At 39.1% G+C, this 24,512-nt stretch overlaps 2 protein-coding genes across 2 annotated transcripts in view; one reads left to right on the plus strand and one right to left on the minus strand.

Moving 5' to 3' along the window:
• ZNF182 (zinc finger protein 182) overlaps positions 1-24,512 on the plus strand; it is a 108,667-nt gene that overhangs the window by 19,730 nt on the left and 64,425 nt on the right. The window contains exons 5-7 of the mRNA XM_077146076.1: positions 4,363-4,573; positions 7,819-8,013; positions 9,797-9,855. Of these exons, the coding sequence (XP_077002191.1) occupies positions 4,363-4,573; positions 7,819-8,013; positions 9,797-9,855 (465 nt within the window). The remainder of the gene's footprint in view (positions 1-4,362; positions 4,574-7,818; positions 8,014-9,796; positions 9,856-24,512) is intronic.
• Positions 3,122-5,993, minus strand: LOC143671116 (sperm acrosome-associated protein 5-like). The gene is made up of 4 exons (XM_077146080.1): positions 5,763-5,993; positions 5,209-5,367; positions 3,400-3,478; positions 3,122-3,300 (listed from the first exon to the last, which is right to left on the minus strand). The coding sequence occupies exons 1-4, from the start codon at positions 5,905-5,907 to the stop codon at positions 3,201-3,203; spliced, it is 483 nt and encodes a 160-aa protein (XP_077002195.1). The 5' UTR covers positions 5,908-5,993; the 3' UTR covers positions 3,122-3,200.

A 24,512-nucleotide genomic window follows, 5' to 3' on the forward strand; every position in this document is an offset into this window, starting at 1 on the left:
ATGAATGTGGCAAAGCCTATCGAGAAAAGGCAAAGCTCATCATACATCAACGAACTCACACAGGAGAGAAACCCTATAAATGTTCTGAATGTGGGAAAACCTTCAATCAAAAGGGACACCTCAGTATACATCAGAAAACACACACAGGAGAGAAACCCTATGAATGCAATGATTGTAGCAAATCCTTCAGAGAGAAATCAACACTGCGCAGACATCAAAGAACTCATACAGGAGAGAAACCGTATGTGTGTTCAGACTGTGGAAGAGCCTTCACCCTTAGGTTGAGTCTCAGTGCGCATCAGAGAATTCATACAGGAGAAAAAACTGATGGATGTACTGTGTGTGGGAAAGTCTTCTCCCGAAAGTCGTATCTCATGTTACATCAGAGAGCTCATTCAGGAGAAAATTTTGAGAAATTGTATGAATGCAATGAATGTGAGAAAGCTTTCATCCAGAAATCATATCTCATTATTCATCAGAGAGTTCACACTGGGGAGAAACCCTATGAATGTAATGTATGTGAGAAAGCTTTCTCCCAGAAATCATATCTCATTATACATCAAAGAATTCATACAGGAGAAAAACCCTATAAGTGTAGTAAGTGTGGTAGAGCCTTCAGAGAGAAGTCAAAACTCACTGTACATCAGAGAACTCACGTAGGAGAGAAACCCTATGACTGTCCTGAATATGAGAAAAACCTTCCAGAAGTCAAAGTGCCCTGTGGATCAAAGAACTCAAGAGAGAAGAGAAATCTTATGAAAGAACTGAAAATGAAAAATCCTTCATAGAAAAGCCTAAGCATATATAGTACATCAGAAATCTCAGAAACCCTGAGAATTCAATAATTTCATTAATTTATTCTTTTAGAAATACATGAGTATCTTCCAGGAGCTACAACACCACACTAAGACAGAAAAAGGTGAGGTAGGGATCATGCTTTAGCTAGGGTGGTCGGAGCAGCCTCTCATTTGAACTGAGAACTGAAAAATAAGGTGCCAGCCATACTAGGGGGAAGAGTATTCCAGGCAGAAGGAATTCCAAGGTCCTGAAGCAAAAAACTTGGATTTTCTTATTGCTATCATGGGTATATATTGAGTGATCATTTCACATAGGAGAAGTCATTAAACTGTGAAATCTTTTGAAGCCTTGAATATATAAGATCCTTCAACGAGAAGCCAAACCTCACTGTTAATCTGGGCATATGTATCAACGAAACCCTATTTAATTAATTTCAATAAGCATAGTCCCATTGAAATGCTATAAGGGAGGTAAATTTCAATACTTAATACCAAACTCAAACAAAAAATTAAAATCTATTATTAAGAAGGGCTGTTTTATCATCTCTCATAGTGAGGAATACTCATAGAAAAGAAGGTTTACCAAATAATAAAATGTTACAGATTTAAAAATAACCACTGAAGGAACAGCAACAAAAATAGCTGTAAATGTTCCACATTATTAGAAAGGAAGCATTACCAGAACAATGTAAATAAAACAATACTGAGACATCAAATTGAGTTCTCATAGGTAGTAACAGCAGATATTGCCAGCTTTTCTGCCTAAGCTCTTTCTGTGGGCATGATTTTGGCTGTGTTTACATACAGTCTGCTCCCTTTCTGTGCTGGAACATGTAACCTTCCTAGAAATACCTGAGCTACCTGGTAGGATTTATTTTCATGCTAAGAAAAACATTTTACTTCATAACGTCAATTCCAACAATGCCTTCTTGATAAACCGATTTCCATTTTATGGCTCCCCTATACTATGTGGAACAAAAGTTGTCATTTCTTGGTTTTTCTGGGACCCACGTGCTTTTTTTAAAAAATGCAATTTTATTGGGGTCTATTCACATACTATATAATCATCCAAAGTATACAATCAGTGGCTCACAGTATCATCATATAGTTGCACATTTATCACCACAGTCAATTTTAGAACATTTTCATTACTCAAAAAAATAAATAAAAATACAAGTCAAAATAAAAAAAAAGAACACCCCAAACATCCCATACCCCTATTATTTATTTATTTATTGTCTTTATTTTCTTACTCCTGTTCAAGGCTTTTAAAAGATCCATTTCTATCTTAAATTCACCAGAGTTAGTTTCTGCTATTCTTGATGCACAACTTGGTCACATTCAGAAATTGGAACTCAGAGCGATGGCACCCTCTGTAGACCCACAGGGAGTTGTAAGATTTGGTTATCTAGGCTGTTTAGGGTTGAAGGCAGAGGAAATCTAGCTGGCATTTAGGAAGGGGCCTTGGGCATTCCTTGGTATGCAGTGACAAATAGCTGTTTTAATGATTATCTGTGCTTGGATGAAGTGAACACTGGAAGCAAGGCTTTGGGTAATTGAGTTTCCACCCCCAACCAAAGGGTAGGAAAGATACGAGGTATTCAAGGACAGTGAGGGTGGCTGATTACAGTGGGCTAACTGGGACAAAGAGAAAGAATGGCAAGTTCAAATACCAGACATTCTGTAAAGAAAAATTGTTACCTTGTGTATACATTGAATTCCTGTATTCAAAATTCCCACTTTGTCATTTGAAACTTAGGACTTTGATCATGAGAAATAGAATGACAATATGTGGGAGGACATAGGATTTAAACTCCTAATTCCTACTGAACTTCCCATAAAATGGAAACCAATTCCATTTTCCCCTGATGGGGATGCATCTGCCTCAATTGAAGACCCTATTGTGACCTCAGCTGAGAGTGATACTTCTTAAGGAAAGCCAATTTTCATATCACATCTTCCCCATTTCTGTAGTTCCAAACCTGTAACCAAGAACTTTATATGTTTAATAAACTTTAACCCACTTAACCATCCCCAAATCTCCATGAGATAGTTTCTATCATTATCATCACTATTACTTTACAGATGAGGAAACTGAAGCACAGAGAAATTAAGTACCTTGCCCAAGGCAACACAGCTAGTAGGTGGTAGAACTGGGAATTGAACCTGGGAGAACTTATGCTCTTACATCACATTCTATACTGTCTCCCTGAGTGATCTGGTATTCCCTCATTAGAGATGTCAGTATATGGGGTAGTGATTGAATGGGGGTACCTCAAGGCGTTTGAAAATTGAAGGAAGCCAGGCATCAGAGAGTCTTTTGTACTGTTTAGAGATACCATCCTTTATTAAATCCACAAAAGAAAGAAAAGAAAAGAAAATCTGTATCTCTGGGAATCCGAGTCATGAATTTGTTTTCACTGGGTGAATTTTCACACGCATCTCACATCCCTTGAGCCATTCAGATAAATCATGGCCAGAACAATGCCGCTTCCAAGAATCCCTGGGAAATTAAGGGTGGGAGGATGAAGTGGACAGGTTGATGGGGTGTGGTGCCACTAGCCCAGGCTGCCCAGGGTCTAGACCATCTCCATGAACTCACCAGGCATCCATTCCCTTCTGTGAGGACACGACCTGCTTGGCACACAGAATATCATCCAGAAGATGGCGGTTAAGCAGGTCTGGAAGGAAGAAGGGGACAATAGCTATCTGGTGCACAGGGTACAGGGTGACAGTGTATAGAAGGGCCAAGTGTTCTGGTTCCCTGGGGCCTGAATAATTTCCATATCTCATTGGCTGATTCTAGATGATCTTGACTCACTTGTCAGCTGGTTATGAATTACCTCAACTGCCATATTGGTTAGTTCTCTAAAACCTTAACCCATGTTGACTGATCCTGGATGACCCTGACTGCCATGTTTGCTGGTCTCAGACAATCTGAAAATTCTGTGTTGGATAACTTCAACTGTCATTCTGTATGGTAATGAGTGATCTTGAACTGCAATGCTGGCTGGTCTGAACCCACCTCAACTACCTGTTTGCTAGTTGGGGAACTATTCAACTGCAAGGTTGGTCAGTCCTGGTGACTTCAAACATATGCTGTCAGGTCTTGGATAACTTCAGCTTCCCTTTTGACTGATTATGAATGATCTCAATTTTTACATTGCCTAGTCCTGTTCAACCACCATGGTGCTTAGTTCTGGATGACCTCAACTGCCATTCTGACTAGTTATGAATAACCTCAACAACTTGACCAGTTGTTGTTGACCAGTCCTGAATAACATCAGTTACCAGGGTGGCTGATTATTGGATGAGCTCAACTGCCATATTTTGTCAGTACTAGATGACCTCAAATGCCATTTTGACTGGTTGTGAATAACTTCAACCTACATATTGCTGGGTCCAGGACCTCCTTAATCACTGTTTGAGCTAATTCTAGTCTGCCTCACTTTCCATGTTCACTAGAACTGAACAGCCTTAACCTTCATTTTAGCTAGTCTCAAAAATCCTGAATAATCATGTTAGCCTCTTAAACAACCCCAACCCCTGTGGTTTCCCATCCTAGACAACCTCAACCTTCAGGCTGGCCAATCTTGGGCGACCACTTCTGCCATGTCAACAGGAATTGGACAACCTCAACCTCCATTTGGGTTGGGGCCCAATAATCTCAGTCCCCATTTTGGCCTCTCATGGACAACCTCATCTGTCATTTTGGCCACCCCTGAACAACTAACTGCTCTTCTGCGTTTTCCTCAACAACACCACACTCTAGTTTGGTAAGTTCTTCTTTCCTTTCTGTATGGAGGTAGACTGTTTCTGTTCTAACAGCCAGACACAACTGCTTTTTCCTTCAGGGCTCGGACAACCTCAACCAACATTTTGGCTTATCCTGAAAAACCTCAACCCCAAATCAGGACAATCTCTACCCCCATTCCATATGGAGCCAAATTTCCTGTATTTCCTGAGTCCCAGAAAACAATAGCTTCCATTCTGGGTGAGGTTTGGGAGCTCTGAGACAGCCTTTCAGGACCTCTTTTGTGTTTAGTGTTCACATGAGGAAAAGTTATTGTTAAAACCACATGGTTGGCCAAGCTCTTCCACAGAGCAGCCTCATATCCAGATAGTGTAACAGTTTTTCTGGGCAGGTAATTTGGGGGCACTGAAAGCCTCATGGGGTCTCTCATGTGTTCTCTTCTCCCCTCATTCCAGCTCAGCCTTTCAGTGCTATCTAGGTAAGGATATAGGATGGTGTCTTTTAACAGCTCAGGCAACTTCACTCCTTTCCCCATGATTTTCCTAATTCTGCTTGTAGGTGGAGATTATGGCCTAGACGTTATGGCCTTGACTCTGTTTGTGTGTTGGAGTAGGGCCAGCAGGGCTTTGCTTCAGGGTGTCCCCAGTGCTTTCTCACCTCGACAATCCATGTAGCAGAGGTTCAGGGTGGGTGTAACACCATTGTCGCACCACCAGGCGGAGTTCAGCTGGAAAATGCCATATTCACTGCTGCCATCGGGATTGTGGTCAATGAAGGAGGTGTCAAAGCCACTCTCATAGTGTGCCATGCACAACCCTGGGGTCAGGGAAGGAGGGGAGATAGCACGTAGGCATGGGGCCTGGGAATAGGGAAAGCCGGGATCGGGGGTGGGGTGGGGGATAGGGCTGGTTGTCATCCCAATTGTGGGGGTGCTGATCTCGGTTTGGTGGGTGGGTTGAGGTTGGTGATTGTGTTGAGATATCAGTGATGTGGTGGTGCTGGGGTGTTGATGGTGGAGATGGAGGTGATAGTTGTAAGGGCAGTAATGGTGATGACATTAGAGTTGATTAAACCACACAACACAGCCAGTCGGGTTTACCAAGAGGGTCATACCCTGGCCCAGGTAGGGAATATAGGACAAAGGGGACCTGACTCTTAAGTGTGGTGGGTGGCCTGGGGTTTGGATGGGACCCGAAGCACTGGAATCTCACAGTCTCCAACGGTGTAGCCTTTGAAGCTGTTGAGGCCCGCCTTCTCCAGCTTCTGTGCCAGCTCACAGCGTTCATAGATCTTGGCATCCACAGAGGCAACCATCAGCATGGCCAGGACCACTACCACAGTGCCCCTGACCTCCATTACTATACTCAGAAGCCCTCCTAGTTGACTCCTCACTCTAAACTCACCCCGCAGTGCCCAGAACTAGGGGCATTCTGGAACTCTGGGCTCTATGAGCCATTCAAAGTGATGAATTCTGGAACATAGAAGTCAGAGGACTGGGTACTTAGTGTACCCAGTTGTCAGCTTTGTCAGAGATCAAGAGGTAGAGACACAAGGAGAAAGAAAGATCCTGAGATATACACAGAGATAGAAAGGGACAAAGACAGGAAGAGACCCAGAGATGTCAGAGAGATGCAAGGGGAAAAGGGTGGGGACATGCAACATACATGCCTACTCCATGAGGTAGGCATTGTAACTATCCCCATTTTATAGATGAAGAAACTTAGCACAGGGAAACTAAGTTCCATGCACTAGGTCACACAGCTGGCAGGTTGCAGAACCAAGGTCTGAACCCAGGCTGCCTCTATTATTATTAGTTTTTTTTCCTGCTATCTTTCCAGTGTTTAGAACAGTACCTAGCATACAGACCATGCTTACACAAATTCTTGTGGAACTGACATTCTTGGGGGGGGGGGGGAGGGATAAACAGGCAATAAAAAGTGTCAAATATACAATACAGGTGTATTTAAAAAGTTAATATATAATGCTAGATTGCTTCAGAAAGTTAACTTAAAAATCTGATCCTTTTGTGGTTTCTTGTTTTTTGCGGAATGAAATATGAGCTCCGTTCCTGGCCAAGAAGATCCTACAGACCCCCACCCCCGCCCATCTCTCCCTGGCCCACACTTCCTACACCTCCAACACAACTAACATCGTTTCGGTTCCTCCAACATGCCAGTCTAAGTCTTACTTCAGGACCTTTGCAACAGCTGTGCTCTCCACCAGAAAGCTGTTTGCCCCAGATGTTTGTGTGGCTGGTTTCTTGTGGTCAGCATAACTGTCCCCTGCGACAAAGGGAGGCCCTTCACCATCCAGGAAAAAAACAACCTGTCAGCTACTACTTAACACAACCCCTTCTTATCTCCGGTTTTCTTTTCTTTCTTTTTTTCATGTCCATATCGCCGTTTATTTATTTGTCACCTTTTCGTCTGTCTGTATGCCGTCCTGAAAGGCTAGTATGTAAATTCCCGCCTCAGCCACTGGATGGAGCCAGTGACCTTGCCCAACTTCCTAGACTTTGTGCACACAGCTCTTCTGCTCACGCATACCGTCTTCCTGTTTAATTTCACCTTCTTCAAACTCAATGTTGCCCTCCATGTTCAAGCTACAAATATTTTGCTTAATTCAACGCTTCCCCTCACTGTCATAAGTAAATTGGTCTGGTCTCCGAAGTTTTAGAAATGATCGGCTGCACGGAACAAACTGAGCACCACCTCAACATGGCCGCCCTCGAGGGGAAGAAACACTCTGGGCGCGGCCATCTTGCCTCAGAACAGTGACGCATAGTGCAGCCATCTTCCCTCCACGCCTGGCAGCTGCTCCCGTAACTTTAGCGGTTGGCAGAGCAGAGGGGTGGGGCCTCCTGTTGACTTCTGGCAGATGCAGGCTCAAAGCCACCACTGAGCGTGCGCAGAAAGGGCCGCGGCAAACCCTTAGGCTGCGGTGCCAGAGAGTCAGTCCCGAAGCGGAAGTGCTTCTCGGGGACAGTTCTTGTAACGGTGGCCTCTGCAGGGAGCAGAAAATCTGATGTTGAGAGAGAGCGAGGTTGAGGGGGCGAGTACAAGGGGTCTTGGGCTGAATGATGGGGAGTTACTGGGAATGAGGTAGGGGGTTGTGGATGACATTGATGTGGGGATTTGTGGAGCGAGTGATGGAAGATTGGGAAGTCAGTGAGTGGGAAGGATCTATGGGCTCAATGGTGGACAAAGTTAGGGGGATAGTCAGAATTGAATAGGGCTTGTTGACTTTTGAATTTTACACATTTTCCAGCACAGGGACCTGCGCTAAGGGTTCAACCGCACCCCCAGGCCGCTGGCCCCTCCTTAGCACCCCTTGCCCGGTCTCCCCTTCTGCCCCCTCCCGCTGCCCAACTCGGGAAGAGGGAACAGGTGTGAATGCGCCAGCTGAAGTGAATCTGCATCTGAAGTCCTCCATCCAGTTCCTGGGCGAGACAGCGTCTGTGAGGTGAGAAAGTAGCAGCACCTGAAAGGACTCAGCTGACTAGCGGCCCCTCCCAAAGTTTTGGGCCTGGGATGGGTGAGCTGTGCCTGGTGCAGGGGGCTCTCAGGGAAATGGGGATTAAAACTTCATTAGGATAGAATGAAGTTCTGATACATGATACTGAATGGATGAACCTTGAAGACATCATGTTGACTGAAATAAATCAGACACAAAACTGTGTGATTCTACATATATGAAATAGGATATGCAAATCCATAGAGACAAAGTAGTGTACAGGTGGGGGAGGGGTGCAGGGGACTGGAGAGTTAATGCACGATGGCTGTAGGATTTCTGTTTGAGTGATGGGAAAGTCCTGGTAATGGATGGTGGTGAGGGCTATAATGTGGTCATGGTAAATGTGATTAATCTCACTGAATTGTATGCTTGGGGAATGGTTAAAATTGAAAAGTTCATGTTGTATATATGTTTCCACAATTAAAAAAAAGAGACTAAAAGACAATAACAACTAAATGCAATGTATGATCTGGATCAATATATGATACTGAGTCTAATAATGGAAGAGAAAATGCATTATTGGGACATATGAAAAAATTGGAATGTAGACTGTAAGCATTATATCAGCGTTAAATTTATTGAACTTGATATACTTAACATGGTTATATAAGTGAATATCCTTGTCCTTAGGAATAGTACGTGGCAGTATTAAGTGTTCAAGGAGCATGATTTGTACAACCTGCTCTCAAATATAGACGAATAGACAAATGAATAGATAGGTAGATAGACAGAATACACCCTATTCTCAAATATAGACAAATAGATAAATACAAAATAGACAGATAGATGGGTGGATAGATAGAATTATACTGCAAAATGTTAAAAGTTGGCTAAATGTTAAAAGTTGGTGGATTTGGGTACCAGGGGGTGTATACTGAAGTTCTCCATATGGATTTTGTATTATTTCTGCAGCTGTTTGTAAGTTGAAATTATTTCAAAATGAAAAGTTTATTTAAAAACCTTCATTAGAATAATAGGTAGTTTTAAAAATCAGGCTTTTGATGTTTAACAAATAATTAACATTTTAATTCTAGACTAATTAGGAAATAACAGAAAAGAAAGTCAAGAGGAACAAATTTCGCCTCCTTACCCCCATTTATATTTCTGTTCTTAGACTTTTTTGTAGTGTTCCTAGAGAATTTTTAGGGGTATGTGTTCTTAAATGTTAAACATATAGTTTTCTTGTGGTTTTATAGCCTACTTTTTTCCCATTTAGAAGGTTAATGTAGTTCACCTTAAACATTTTTTCTGTAACGTTTTAAAAAACTTTAAATGGTGATGTATATACAGAAAAGTGCCCAGGTAATAAGTGTACAGTTCCAAACAACATTAGTTTTAGCAGCTGCATCATATTTCATCCCTTGTATTTTTTTTATTAATTCCTTATTATGGGTCATATAAAATCTTTTAAATTAGTTGTTGAAATCAATGTTGGGATGATAGCACTTACAGAGAATTGTGTATGATCCATTATGATAAAGTATTTCATTAAGGAAAATACCTAGAAATACAATTTCTAAGTCAGTACCCATGTATAAAATTTTTAAAATGAAATCTTTTGTGTTCAATGTTCACATGAGGAAAAGTTATTGTTAAAACCACATGGTTGGCCAAGCTCTTCCACAGAGCAGCCTCATATCCAGATAGTGTAACAGTTTTTCTGGGCAGGTAATTTGGGGGCATTGAAAGCCTCATGGGGTCTCTCATGTGTTCTCTTCTCCCCTAATTCCAGCTCAGCCTTCACCCATGTCTTCCCTTTCCCAAAAAAAGCGAGAAATGGCCAAGTCCCAGGTATGTATATTGTCCGACTGTATCTGCCTCTATTTTATTGTGAATGTTATGGGATATATAGGAATATCTTGTAGAAAATAGAAATTATTTGAGCCTTCTGGCAGCCATAGCAAAAAGGGGAATGTCACCAGTAACATGGCTCACATTTACCCTTCAGGGGAGAGCATACCAAGTCCTCAGAGGATGTAAAGATTTCCTGGAATTTAGTTTAAAGACATTTTTTTTTTTGCCAGTCTTCATGTGGATGGTGGAATTGCCTTCACTGTTGTGTTAAGTGCAGTTGTTGCTTTCCTGCAAGTATTGCTTATAACATTCCTCAATGAGCTGGGCACATAATGTCAAGATGGAATCTAAGAATGAAATATCTTAGGGAAACTGCCTGTCTTTCAAATGATTTTGCTGAATTAATTTTCTCAGTTGGACTTTGGCATCTTATTTGGCCCACTGTATCTTATTTTTCCTTTCACTTTAATTTTTTTAAAAATTAATATACAATAAAATTGATTTTGTTGTTGTACAGTTCAATAAGTTAGCATGGTTAGAGAATAGTTCTATTACCTCAAAAGACTGCCTCATGCTACCCTTTGTAGTCATATCCTACCCACCCCTCTTGTGACTTCTGGCAGTCAGATCTATTCTGAGTTGATAGAGTTTTGCTTTCTTAAAAATGGAGTCATATGATATGTAATTTTTTTTAATTACCTGTTTTATTTTGGGACATGCAGTTGTATGAATAATACAGAGAGAGTCCATGTAACCCTTACCCAGTTTCCCCCAGTGGTAACATCTAACAAAACTATAGTACAACATCACAATTAGGATATTGACATAGATATGGTCAGGATACAGAACAGTTCTGTAACAGGGTGTCTTATATTGCCCTTTTATAGCCACACCCACTGTCCTTTCTTTTCATTCCCATTCTTAAACCCCATTCCTTATCCCTTTCCTAGGACACTAATCTGCTCTCCATTTCTACAATTGTGTCATTTCAAGAATGTTATGTAAATGGATTCATACAGTATGTGACCTTTTGGGATTGGATTTTTTCCCACAGCATAATTCCCTGGAAATTCATTGAAGTTGTTGCATATCAAGATTTCATTCCTTTTTATTTCTGAGTAGTATTCCATGATATGAATGTACCACAGCTTGTTTATCCATTTACCCAGTGAAAAGCATTTGGGTTCTTTCCAATATTGGGCAATTATGAGTGGAGCTGCTTTATAAATATTCATGCACAGGTCTTTGTGTGATCATACATTTTCATTTCTTTAGAGTAAATATTGGGTTTCTGAGTCATATAGTAAGTGTATACTTAACTTTTTAAGACTCTGTCAAATTGTCTTTCAGAGTGGTTGAACCATTTTTTTAACATTTTTTAATTAATTAAAGAAAAAAAAGAAATTAACACAACATTTAGAAATCATTCCGTTCTACATATGCAATCAGTAATTCTTGACATCATCAAATAGACGCATGATCATCATTTATTAGTACATTTGCATTGATTAAGGAAAAGAACTAGCAAAACAACAGAAAAAGATATAGAATGTTAATATAGAGAAAAAATAAAAATAATAATAATAGTAAAAAAAAACAGACAGACAAAAAAAAACCTATTGCTCAGATGCAGCTTCATTCAGTGTTTTAACATGATTACTTTACAATTAGGTATTATTGTGCTGTCCATTTTTGAGTTTTTGTATCTAGTCCTGTTGCACAGTCTGTATCCCTTCAGCTCCAATTACCCATTATCTTACCCTGTTTCTAACTCCTGCTGGTCTCTGTTACCAATGACATATTCCAAGTTTATTCTCGAATGTCGGGTCACATCAGTGGGACCATGCAGTATTTGTCCTTTAGTTTTTGGCTAGACTCACTCAGCATAATGTTCTCTAGGTCCATCCATGTTATTACATGCTTCATAAGTTTATTCTGTCTTAAAGCTGCATAATATTCCATCATATGTATATACCACAGTTTGTTTAGCCACTCGTCTGTTGATGGACATTTTGACTGTTTCCATCTCTTTGCAATTGTAAATAACGCTGCTATAAACATTGGTGTGCAAATGTCCGTTTGTGTCTTTGCCCTTAAGTCCTTTGAGTAGATTCCCAGCAATGGTATTGCTGGGTCGTATGGCAATTCTATATTCAGCTTTTTGAGGAACCGCCAAACTGCCTTCCACAGTGGTTGCACCATTTGACATTCCCACCAACAGTGGATAAGTGTGCCTCTTTCTCCGCATCCTCTCCAGCACTTGTCATTTTCTGTTTTGTTGATAATGGCCATTCTGGTGGGTGTGAGATGATATCTCATTGTGGTTTTGATTTGCATTTCTCTAATGGCCAGGGACATTGAGCATCTCTTCATGTGCCTTTTGGCCATTTGTATTCCTCTTCTGAGAGGTGTCTGTTCAAATCTTTTTCCCATTTTGTAATTGGATTAGCTGTCTTTTTGTTGTTGAGTTGGACAATCTCTTTATAAATTCTGGATACTAGACCTTTATCTGATATGTCATTTCCAAATATTGTCTCCCATTGTGTAGGCTGTCTTTCTACTTTCTTGATGAAATTCTTTGATGCACAAAAGTGTTAAATTTTGAGGAGCTCCCATTTATTTATTTCCTTCTTCAGTGCTCTTGCTTTAGGTTTAAGGTCCATAAAACCGCCTCCAATTGTAGGTTTCATAAGATATCTCCCTACATTTTCCTCTAACTGTTTTATGGTCTTAGACCTAGTGTTTAGATCTTTGATCCATTTTGAGTTAACTTTTGTATAGGGTGTGAGATACGGGTCTTCTTTCATTCTTTTGCATATGGATATCCAGTCCTCTAGGCACCATTTATTGAAGAGACTGTTCTTTCCCAGGTGAATTGGCTTGACTGCCTTATCAAAGATGAAATGTCCATAGATGAGAGGGTCTATATCTGAGCACTCTATTCGATTCCATTGGTTGATATATCTATCTTTATGCCAATACCGTGCTGTTTTGACCACTGTGGCTTCATAATATGCCTTAAAGTCCGGCAGCGTGAGACCTCCAGCTTCGTTTTTTTTCCTCAAGATGTTTTTAGCAATTCGGGGCACCCTGCCCTTCCAGATAAATTTGCTCATTGGTTTTTCTATTTCTGAAAAGTAAGTTGTTGGGATTTTGATTGGTATTGCGTTGAATCTGTAAATCAATTTAGGTAGGATTGACATCTTAACTATATTTAGTCTTCCAATCCATGAACATGGTATGCCCTTCCATCTATTTAGGTCTTCTGTGATTTCTTTTAACAGTTTCTTGTAGTTTTCTTTGTATAGGTCTTTTGTCTCTCTAGTTAAATTTATTCCTAAGTATTTTATTCTTTTAGTTGCAATTGTAAATGGGATTCATTTCTTGATTTCCCCCTCAGCTTGTTCATTACTAGTGTATAGAAATGCTACAGATTTTTGAATGTTGATCTTGTAACCTGCTACTGTGCTGTACTCATTTATTAGCTCTAGTAGTTTTGTTGTGGATTTTTCCGGGTTTTCGACGTATAGTATCATATCGTCTGCAAACAGTGAGAGTTTTACTTCTTCCTTTCCAATTTTGATGCCTTGTATTTCTTTTTCTTGTCTAATTGCTCTGACTAGAACCTCCAACACAATGTTGAATAATAGTGGTGATAGTGAACATCCTTGTCTTGTTCCTGATGTTAGGGGGAAAGTTTTCAATTTTTCCCCATTGAGGATGATATTAGCTGTGGTTTTTTCATATATTCCCTCTATCATTTTAAGGAGGTTCCCTTGTATTCCTATCTTTTGAAGTGTTTTCAACAGGAAAGGATGTTGAATCTTGTCAAATGCCTTCTCTGCATCAATTGAGATGATCATGTGATTTTTCTGCTTTGATTTGTTGATATGGTGTATTACATTAATTGATTTTCTTATGTTGAACCATCCTTGCATACCTGGGATGAATCCTACTTGGTCATAATGTATGATTCTTTTAATATGTTGTTGGATACGATTTGCTAGAATTTTATTGAGGATTTTTGCATCTATATTCATTAGAGAGATTGGTCTGTAGTTTTCATTTTTTGTAATATCTTTGCCTGGTTTTGGTATGAGGGTGATGTTGGCTTCATAGAATGAATTAGGTAGTTTTCCCTCCACTTCGATTATTTTGAAGAGTTTGAGGAGAGTTGGTACTAATTCTTTCTGGAATATTTGGTAGAATTCACATGTGAAGCTGTCTGGTCCTGGACTTTTCTTTTTGGGAAGCTTTTGAATGACTGATTCAATTTCTTTACTTGTGATTGGTTTGTTGAGGTCATCTATTTCTTCTTGAGTCAAAGTTGGTTGTTCATGTCTTTCCAGGAACCCGTCCATTTCATCTAAATTGTTGTATTTATTAGCGTAAAGTTGTTCATAGTATCCTGTTATTACCTCCTTTATTTCTGTGAGGTCAGTAGTTATGTCTCCTCTTCCATTTCTGATCTTATTTATTTGCATCCTCTCTCTTCTTCTTTTTGTCAATCTTGCTAAGGGCCCATCAATCTTATTGATTTTCTCATAGAACCAACTTCTGGTCTTATTGATTTTCTCTGTTGTTGTCATGTTTTCAATTTCATTTATTTCTGCTCTAATCTTTGTTATTTCTTTCCTTTTGCTTGCTTTGGGATTAGTTTGCTGTTCTTTCTCCAGTTCTTCCAAGTGGACAGTTAATTCCTGAATTTTTGCCTTTTCTTCTTTTCTGATATAGGCATTTAGGGCAATAAATTTCCCTCTTAGCACTGCCTTTGCTGCGTCCCATAAGTTTTGATATGTTGTGTTTTCGTTTTCATTCGCCTCGAGGTATTTACTAATTTCTCTTGCAATTTCTTCTTTGACCCACTGGTTGTTTAAGAGTGTGTTGTTGAGCCTCCACGTATTTGTGAATTTTCTGGCGCTCCACCTATTATTGATTTCCAACTTCATTCCTTTATGATCCGAGAAAGCGTTGTGTATGATTTCTATCTTTTTAAATTTGTTAAGACTTGCTTTGTGACCCAGCATATGGTCTATCTTTGAGAATGATCCATGAGCTCTTGAGGAAAAGGTGTATCCTGCTGTTGTGGGATGTAATGTCCTATAAATGTCTGTTAAGTCTAGCTCATTTATAGTAATATTCAGATTCTCTAATTCTTTATTGATCCTCTGTCTAGATGTTCTGTCCATTAATGAGAGTGGGGAATTGAAGTCTCCAACTATTATGGTATATGTGTCTATTTCCCTTCTCAGTGTTTGCAGTGTATTCCTCACGTATTTAGGGGCATTCCGGTTCGGTGCATAAATATTTATGATTGTTATGTCTTCTTGTTTAATTGTTTCTTTTATTAGTAGATAGTGTCCTTCTTTGTCTCTTTTAACTGTTTTACATTTGAAGTCTAATTTGTTGGATATTAGTATAGCTACTCCTGCTCTTTTCTGGTTGTTATTTGCATGAAATATCTTTTCCCAAACTTTCACTTTCAACCTATGTTTATCTTTGGGTCTAAGATGTGTTTCCTGTAGACAGCATATAGAAGGATCCTGTGTTTTAATCCATTCTGCCAGTCTATGTCTTTTGATTGGGGAATTCAGTCCATTAACATTTAGTGTTATTACTGTTTGGATAATATTTTCCTCTACCGTTTTGCCTTTTGTATTATATATCATATCTGATTTTCGTTCTTTCTACACTCTTCTCCATACCTCTCTCTTCTGTCTTTTCGTATCTGACTCTGGTGCTCCCTTTAGTATTTCTTGCAAAGCTGGTCTCTTGGTCACAAATTCTCTCAGTGACTTTTTGTCTGAAAATATTTTAATTTCTCCCTCATTTTTGAAGGACAATTTTGCTGGATATAGAAGTCTTGATTGGCAGTTTTTCTCTTTTAGTAATTTAAATATATCATCCCACTGTCTTCTAGCTTCCATGGTTTCTGCTGAGAAATCTACACATAGTCTTATTGGGTTTCCCTTGTATGTGATGGATTGTTTTTCTCTTGCTGCTTTCAAGATCCTCTGTTTCTCTTTGACCTCTGGCATTCTAACTAGTAAGTGTCTTGGAGAACGCCTATTTGGGTCTATTCTCTTTGGGGTGCACTGCACTTCTTGGATCTGTAATTTTAGGTCTTTCATAAGAGTTGGGAAATTTTCAGTGATAATTTTTTCCATTAGTTTTTCTCCTCCTTTTCCCTTCTCTTCTCCTTCTGGGACACCCACAACATGTATATTTGTGCGCTTCATATTGTCCTTCAGTTCCCTGATGCCCTGTTCAAATTTTTCCATTCTTTTCCCGATAGTTTCTGTTTCTTTTTGGAATTCAGATGTTCCATCCTCCAAATCACTAATTCTATCTTCTGTCTCTTTAAATCTACCATTGTAGGTATCCATTGGTTTTTTCCATCTTTTCTACTTTGTCCTTCACTTCCATAAGTTCTTTGATTTGTTTTTTCAGTTTTTCTCTTTCTTCTTTTTGTTCAGCCGATGTCTTCTTCATGTCCTCCCTCAATTTATCGATTTGGTTTTTGAAGAGGTTTTCCATTTCTGTTCGTATATTCAACATTAGTTGTCTCAGCTCCTGTATCTCATTTGAACTATTGGTTTGTTCCTTTGACTGGGCCATATTTTCAATTTTCTGAGCGTGATCCGTTATCTTCTGCTGGCGTCTGGGCATTTAGTCAGATTTCCCTGGGTGTTGGACCCAACAGGTTGAAAGATTTTTCTGTGAAATCTCTAGGTTCTGTTTTTCTTATCCTGCCCAGTAGGTGGCGCTCGTGGCACTCGTTTGTCTGCAGGTCCCACCAGTAAAAGGTGCTGTGGGTCCTTTAACTTTGGAAAACTCTCGCCGTGGTGGAGGTTCGCCAGCTGAAGCGGCTTGGAAGAGTGCCAATCTGAATCTCCCAGCCGGCTCGGGGATCCGAACGCGGGGAGGGTCGCTGGCCGCCGCAGCCCGGGAGAGTGCCCGTCCGAATCTCCTAGCCGGCCCGGGGCGCCAAGCGTGCCGGGAGGGCGCCAGCCGCCGCGGCCCAGGGGAGTGCACCGTTCCCAGCCGGACAAGGAAGCCACGTGTTTGGAAGGGACCCCGGTCACCTTTTCTCCGTGGCCTGGGGATCTCCGATCCAATTCTCCCAGCTGGTCCGGGGGGCTGTGCGTGGGGTGGGCGCCAGCCGCCGCGGCTTGAGGGGACCACCTGTTCAATTCTCCCAGCCGGCCTGGGAAGGAGGGAGGGAGGGACTCCGGCCGCCTGCCGCCCCGGGGAAGCCCGCGCCCCTCGGCGATCTCAGCGGAGCGGGTTCTCCCAGCCAGTCACCCATTCCAGAATGGGGTACGCTGTCTTCTTGATCTCTGTCGTGGCTCCGGGAGCTGTTCTGTATCGTTTCTACTCCCCTAGTAGCTGTTCTGGAGGAGGAACTAAGACCCGCGCATCTTACTAAGCCGCCATCTTCTCTGGAAGTTGGTTGAACCATTTTGTGTTCCCACCAGCAATGTACAGGAATTCCAGTGGTTTTTCATTCCTGCCAACATTTTGTACTGTCAGGATTTTTTACTTTAGTCATACTATTAGCTATGTAGTGGTATCTCATCGTGTTTTAATTTGCATTTCCCTGACAGCTAATGATGTTGAGCATCTTTTTATGTTTTTAACTTTTTTATTGTATAATATAACATATATGTACAAAGCAAAGAAATAAAAAAGTAATAGTTTTCAAAGCACTCTTCAACAAGTAGTTACAGGACAGATCCCAGAGTTTGTCATGGGCTAATATACCATCCTCTCAGATTTTTCCTTCTAGCTGCTCCAGAACATAGGAAGTTAGAAGGCATAAATATTTTTTTTATCATCACAATTGACTTTTTGTGTGAAAAATAACACATATACAAGAAAGCAATAAATTTCAAAGCACAGCACCATAATTAGTTGTAGAACAAATTTCAGAGTTTGGCATGGGTTACAATTCCACAATTTTAGGGCTTTACTTCTAGCTGCTCTAAGATACTGGAAACTAAAAGCGATATCAATTTAATGATTCAGCTATCATATTCATTTGTTAAATCCTATCTTCTCTGTATAACACCGCCCTCACCTTTGATCTTTCTATCCCTTCTCTTTAGGGGTGTTTGGGCTATGCACATTCTAACTTTTTCATGTTGAAAGGGTCTGTCGCTAATATGGGTTAGGAAGATGGAACTATCTGATGTTCTGGAGAGGCTGGGCTAGGTTTCAGGGCTTATCTGGTCCAGGGACCCATCTGGAGGTTGTAGGTTTCTGGAAAGTTTCTCTAGCGCATGGAACCCTTGTGGATTATTATGTATTGCCCTAGGTGTTCTTTGGAATTGACTGGAATGGTCCTGGTTGGGGTTTGTCAGGTTATCATAGGTAGCAATGTGATGTTGAACATCTTTTTATATGTTTATTTATTTTTGTATATCCTCTTCGGTGAAGTATCTGTTCAAAAGTCTTTTGCCATTTTTAAATTGGATTGTTTGTTTTTTTTACTTTTGAGTTTTGAGAATTCTTTATACACCCTGGGTTCAAATCCTTAGTCAGGTACGTGGTTTGCAAATATTTTCTTCCGTGCTATGGCTTGGCTTTTCATTCTCTGTGTAGTTGTTCTAGTTTGCTAGCTGCCAAAATGCAACATACCAGAAACGGAATGGCTTTTAAAAAGGGGAATTTAGTCAGATGCTAATTTATAGTTCTCAGGCTGAGAAAATGTCCCAATTAAAACAAGTTTATAGAAATGTCTAATCAAAGGCATCCATCCAGGGAAAGATACCTTGGTTCAAGAAGGCCGATGAAGTTCAGGGTTTCTCTCTCAAGTGAGAAGGGTGGAAGGGCACATGGCGAGCATGGCATCAATAGTTTTTTTTTTTTTTTTTTTTTTTTTTTTTTTTTTAAAGGAAAGACAGAGAGAAGGAAGGAAGGATAGAAGGAAGGAAGAGAGGAAGAAAGGGAAACATCTTTTAAACATTTTCTTGTTTTATTGTATTTTGTTTCTCCGTTTTCGTTACATGGGCTGGGGCCGGGAATCGAACCGAGGTCCTCCGGCATAGCAGGCAAGCACTTTGCCCGCTGAGCCACCGCGGCCCGCCCAATAGTTTTGCTCAAGAGCAAGAATTTTTATTTTTGATAGTGTCCAATTTATAAATTATTTCTTGTACTTTTGTTGTTATGTCTAATAACTCTTTGCCTAAGACTAGGTTATGAAGATTTTCTCCTATTCTATAAGTTTTATAGTTTAAGGTTTTACAAATATTTAAATCTATGACCTACTTGAATTAATTTTTGTGAATTATGAGGAATAGATTGAAGTTTACTATTTTGTATATGGATTTCTAGTTATTATACCAACATTTGTGGAATGTACTGTCCTTTCTTCATTGAATTACCTTTACAGTTTTGTAAAATATCAATTGGCAGTATATATGGACCTATTTCTGGATTTTGCTGCGTTCTATTGATCAGTACATCCTTTCACCAGTATGACACTGTCTTCGTTACTGCAACTTGAGATTCAATAGTGTGGTTCTGATAATGTTATTCTACTTTATCGAAATTGTTTTGACTCTTCTTGTTCCTTTGCCTTTTCATATAAATTTTAGAATAAACTTGTCTATATCTAAAAAAAATTCTGCTAGGATTTTGATAGGAATTGTATTATACCTCTAGATCAATTTGGGGAGAATTGACATTTTACTATGTCAATTAACATTTTACTATGTCAATAGTAAAATGTCAGTTCTCCAATATGGTAGGCCTTTCCATTTATTTAGGTCTTTATTTTATCAACATTTGGTAATTTTCAGATACGGATTCTGTACATGTTTTGTTAGACTTAAATCTTTCATTTTTAAAAAGCTATGGTAAATAGTATTACTTTTAAAACTTCAGTTTACAGTTTTCATTGCTGGTATATAGAAATGTCACTGATTTTTATTTTTTGACCTTGTATTTCTTGTGATCTTGCTAAATTCCCTTATTAGTTACAGGAATTTGTAGATTCCTTAGAATTTTCTATATACACAAATTATTTTTTCCATAAATGGAGACAAGTTTACCTTTTTCTTTTTAATCAGTATGCCTTTTTTTTTTCTTTGCATGGGCAGGGACTGGGAATTGAACCCCGGTGTCTGGCATGGCAGGCGAGAACTCTGCCTGCTGAGCCACAGTGGCCTGCCCTCAGTATACCTTTTATTTCTTTTTTTCTTATATTACTGCACTGGCTAAAATTTTTAGTATAATATTGAATTATTGAATGAGGTCGTGAGAGTATATATACTGGCCTTGTTTTTGATCTTAGGGAAAAGCATCCAGACTTTAACATTCAATTTGATATTCTCTCTAGTATTTTGTAGATGCCTTTTATCAGGTTCAGAATGTTCCTTTGTGTTACTAGTTTCCTGAGAATTTTTATCATAAATGAATGTTGAATTTTTCAAATGCCTTTTTCCTATGAACTTATGTGGTCATGTGATTATTCTTCTTTAAACTGCTGCTATGTTAGATTAGCGTTTTAGTTTGTAAAAACTGCCAGAATGCAATATACCAGATACAGAGTGGACTTTTTAAAAGGGAATTTATTAAGTTGCAAGTTTATAGTTCTAAGGCTGTGAAAATGTCCAAATTAAGGCAAGGCTATAAAAATGTCCAAACTAAGGTATCTGTGGAAAGATATCTTGCCTCAAGAAGGCTGATAATGTTTGGGGTTTTTCTCTCAGCTGGAAAGGCATATGGCAACATCTGCTAGCCTTTTCTGCAGGCTTCTTGTTTCGAAAGGATCGCCCAAGGGTGTTTTCCTTCGGCATCTCCAAAGGTCTCTGGCTGCGTGGGCTATATTGCTTCTGAAGCTTTTTCCAAAGTGGTTCCCTCTTAAAGGGCTCCAGTAAGCAACCCCACCTTGAGTGGGTGGAGACATATCTCCATGGAAACCACCCAAACTATAGGTCCCACCCACAATTGGGTGGATCACACTGCCATGGAGAACAACTTAATCAAAAGGATCCTACCCAGCAATATTGAATGAGAATTAAGGAATATGGCTTTTTTAGGGTACACAACAGTTTCAAACCAGCACAAACTCCATGTACATTTCCTACAAACGAAGATGTTAATTTATGTAATCACCTTAAGTGCAGTTATCAAGTTCAAGAAATTTATCAGTGATATAAAACATATATTTTATATTCCAGTTTTTTCTTATGTCCCAATAATATCCTTTTGATCATTTTCTCCTCCATTTTTTGATCCCTTCTATTATTATGTATTGCTTTATATGATATTATCTCTTTAGTTTTTCTTTCTTCCTTTATTTTTAACCTGTGGAAACATATATACAACATAAGTCTTCCGAATATCCCAGCACCTCCGAAGCATACCATTCAGTGAGATTAATCACATTCACAACATTTTAGTACCCTCAACATCACCATCTATCACTAGAACCTTCCCTTCACCCCAAACAAAAACTCTATACTCATTTTGCATTAACTCATTATTGTCCCTCCCCACTACGCCTGGCAACCTGTACTCTGCTTTCTGTCTCTTAAGCGTTTTCATAGTGGTTACCATAGGGCTTAAATTTAACATCTTAAATCTTTAATAATTTTGCTTGCTTTGATACCAAATTTTCAATAGTATATGCACACTATGTTTCTATACCTTTCCATTCTCCCACCTTTATGGGACTTTTCACAAATTACTTGTTTATACATTATAAGTCCAAATTCTGCATTACATTTTATACATTTGCCCTTTAGACCCTGTAGGAAGTAAAAAGTGAAGTTTCAAACCAAAAATACAAGGTACTTGCAATTATATTTACCCATGTAGTTACCCTCACTACAGATCTTTATTTATTCACGTGGCTTTGATCTACTGTCTGATGTCCTTTCCTTTCAACTTGCAGAACTCTTCTTTAGCATGTCTCATAGGGCCAGTCTAGTGGTGAACCACCCCCCCCCAGCTGTTGTTTATATGGGAATGTCTTAATTGTTCCCTCACTTTTTAGAAACATTTTAAATTGTGAAATATAACATATATACAAAAAAAAGCAATACATTTTGAGGTACATTGTAACAAAATGTACAAGCAGTTATAAACAGACTTCAGAGTTTGGTATGGGTTACAGTTCTGTACTTTCAGGTTTTTCCTTCTAGCTGCTTCAAAACACTAGAGCCAAGAAAAAAGAAATATATACTGATTTGTTAAATCCTATCCTCTGTGTTATAACTCCTCCTCCTTCTTTGATCCTTCTTCCAATCTTTAGGGGTATTTGGGCTATGCCCATTCTAAAATTTTCATGTTGGGACAGGGTATTGATAATATGGGATGGGGGATGGAACTACTTGATGTTCTTGGAGAGGCTGGGTCCTCTGAATTTCAGGACTTATCTGGCCTAGGGACCATCTGGAGGTTGTATGTTTCTGGAAAGTGATCTTTTTTTTTTAAACTTATTTTGTATTTTCAAATCAAAACAACAAACAAGCATGGACAGTCTTAACATACAAATATTCCATGTATGGTGTGCAATCAATAGCTCACAATATGATCACATACTAGTATATTCATCACCATGATCATTTTTTAGAACATTTGCATCACTCCAGAAAAAGAAATAAGAAGAAAAAAGAAAAAAACTCACACATATTATACTCCTTACCCGTCCCTCTCATTGACCACTAGTATTTCCATCTACTCAATAGATTTTAACCTTTGTTCCCCCTAGTTTTTTATACCCCTTACCACTCCCTTTCATTGTTCACTAGTATTTCAATCTACTCAATTTATTTTAACATTTGTTCCCCCTATTATTTATTTATTTTTATCCATATTTTTTACTCATCTGTCCATACTGTAGATAAAAGGAGCATCAGACACAAGGTTTTTACAATCACATAGTCACAGTGCGAAAGCTATATCATTATACATTCATCTTCAAGAAACATGGCTACTGGAACATAGCTCTACAGTTTCAGGCACTTCCCTCTAGCCTCTCTAATACACCTTAAACTAAAATGGGGATATCTATAAAATACGTCAGGATAACCTCTTGACTCTGAAATCTTTTAGCCACTGACACTTTTATTTTGTCTCATTTCTCTCTTCTCCTTTTTGGTTGAGCAGGTTTTCTCAATCCCTTGATGCTGAGTCCCAGCTCATTCTAGAATCTCTGTCCCATGTTGCCAGGGAGGTTTACACCCCTGGGAGTTATGTCCCATGTAGAGAGGGGGAGGGCGGTGAACTTGCTTGCCATCTTGGCTGAGAGAGAGAGGCCACATCTGAGCAACAAAAGAGGCTCTCTGGGGGTGACTCTTAGGCCTAATTTTAAGTAGGCTTAGTTTGTCTTTTGCAGGTATATTTCATATGAACAAACTCCAAGATTGAGGGCTTGGCCTATTGATTTGGTTGTCCCCACTGCTTGCAAGAATATCAGGAATTCTCCACATGGGAAAGTTGAATTTTCCCCCTTTCTCGCCATTCCCCCAAGGGGACTTTGAAAATACTTTTCAATTCACTATTAAAATCACTCTGGGATTTATCGGGGCATCACTTTGGACAAACCTACAAAATCTCATGCCCTATTCAAGGTTCCATGTACTTGTGGTGTTCAATTAAACTGTCCATATACGTTATATTAGTAAATGCACTACTCAAAATATAAATTTTATACCAAATAAACATTTTTTTGTTTTAGTCTCACACATAAGTTAAAGTTTTAAAATATGAATTACCATCTATTTTCAAAACGCTGCATTATTGACATTCCTTTATTCTTCCTCATGCAAAAACATTTTTTTAATTTGTACATTAATCACTATCATTGTATACTCTAGGCATTCCTAGATTATATGGTCTCAGTCTTTATCATCTAGCTTTCCTTCATGTTTTATTTGTGCCCTCAGCCCTCTTCCCTCTATCATTCTCACATTCAGCTTCATTCAGTGTACTAACATTATTATGCTACAATTAGGTAGTATTGTGCTATCCATTTCTGAATTTTTTTTAAACTTTTTTTTATTAATTAAAAAAATTAACAAACAAAACATTAAGATATCATTCCATTCTACATATACAATCAGTAATTCTTAATATCATCACATAGCTGCATATTCATCATTTCTTAGAACATTTGCATCGATTTAGAAAAAGAAATAAAACGATAATAGAGAAAAAAAAGATTATACATACGATACCCCTTACCCCTCGCTTTCATTTACCACTAGCATTTCAAACTAAATTTATTTTAACATTTGTTCCCCCTATTATTTATTTTTATTCCATATGTTCTACTCTTCTGTTGATATAGTAGCTAAAAGCATCAGACACAAGGTTTTCACATTCACAGAGTTTCATTGTGAAAGCTATATCATTGTTCAATCATCATCAAGAAACATGGCTACTGGAACACAGCTCTACATTTTCAGGCAGTTCCCTCCAGCCTCTCCACTACATCTTGAACAACAAGGTGATATCTACTTAATGCATAAGAATAACCTCCAGGATAACCTCTCGACTCTGTTTGGAATCTCTCAGCCATTGACACTTAGTCTCATTTCACTCTTCCCCCTTTGGTCGAGAAGGTTCTCTCAATCCCTTGATGTTAATTCTCAGCTCATTCTAGGGTTTTTCTCAGTCCCTTGATGCTGAGTCTCAGCTCA

Source organism: Tamandua tetradactyla, chromosome X (assembly GCF_023851605.1).
Source record: "Tamandua tetradactyla isolate mTamTet1 chromosome X, mTamTet1.pri, whole genome shotgun sequence".
Lineage (NCBI taxonomy): Eukaryota > Metazoa > Chordata > Mammalia > Pilosa > Myrmecophagidae > Tamandua > Tamandua tetradactyla.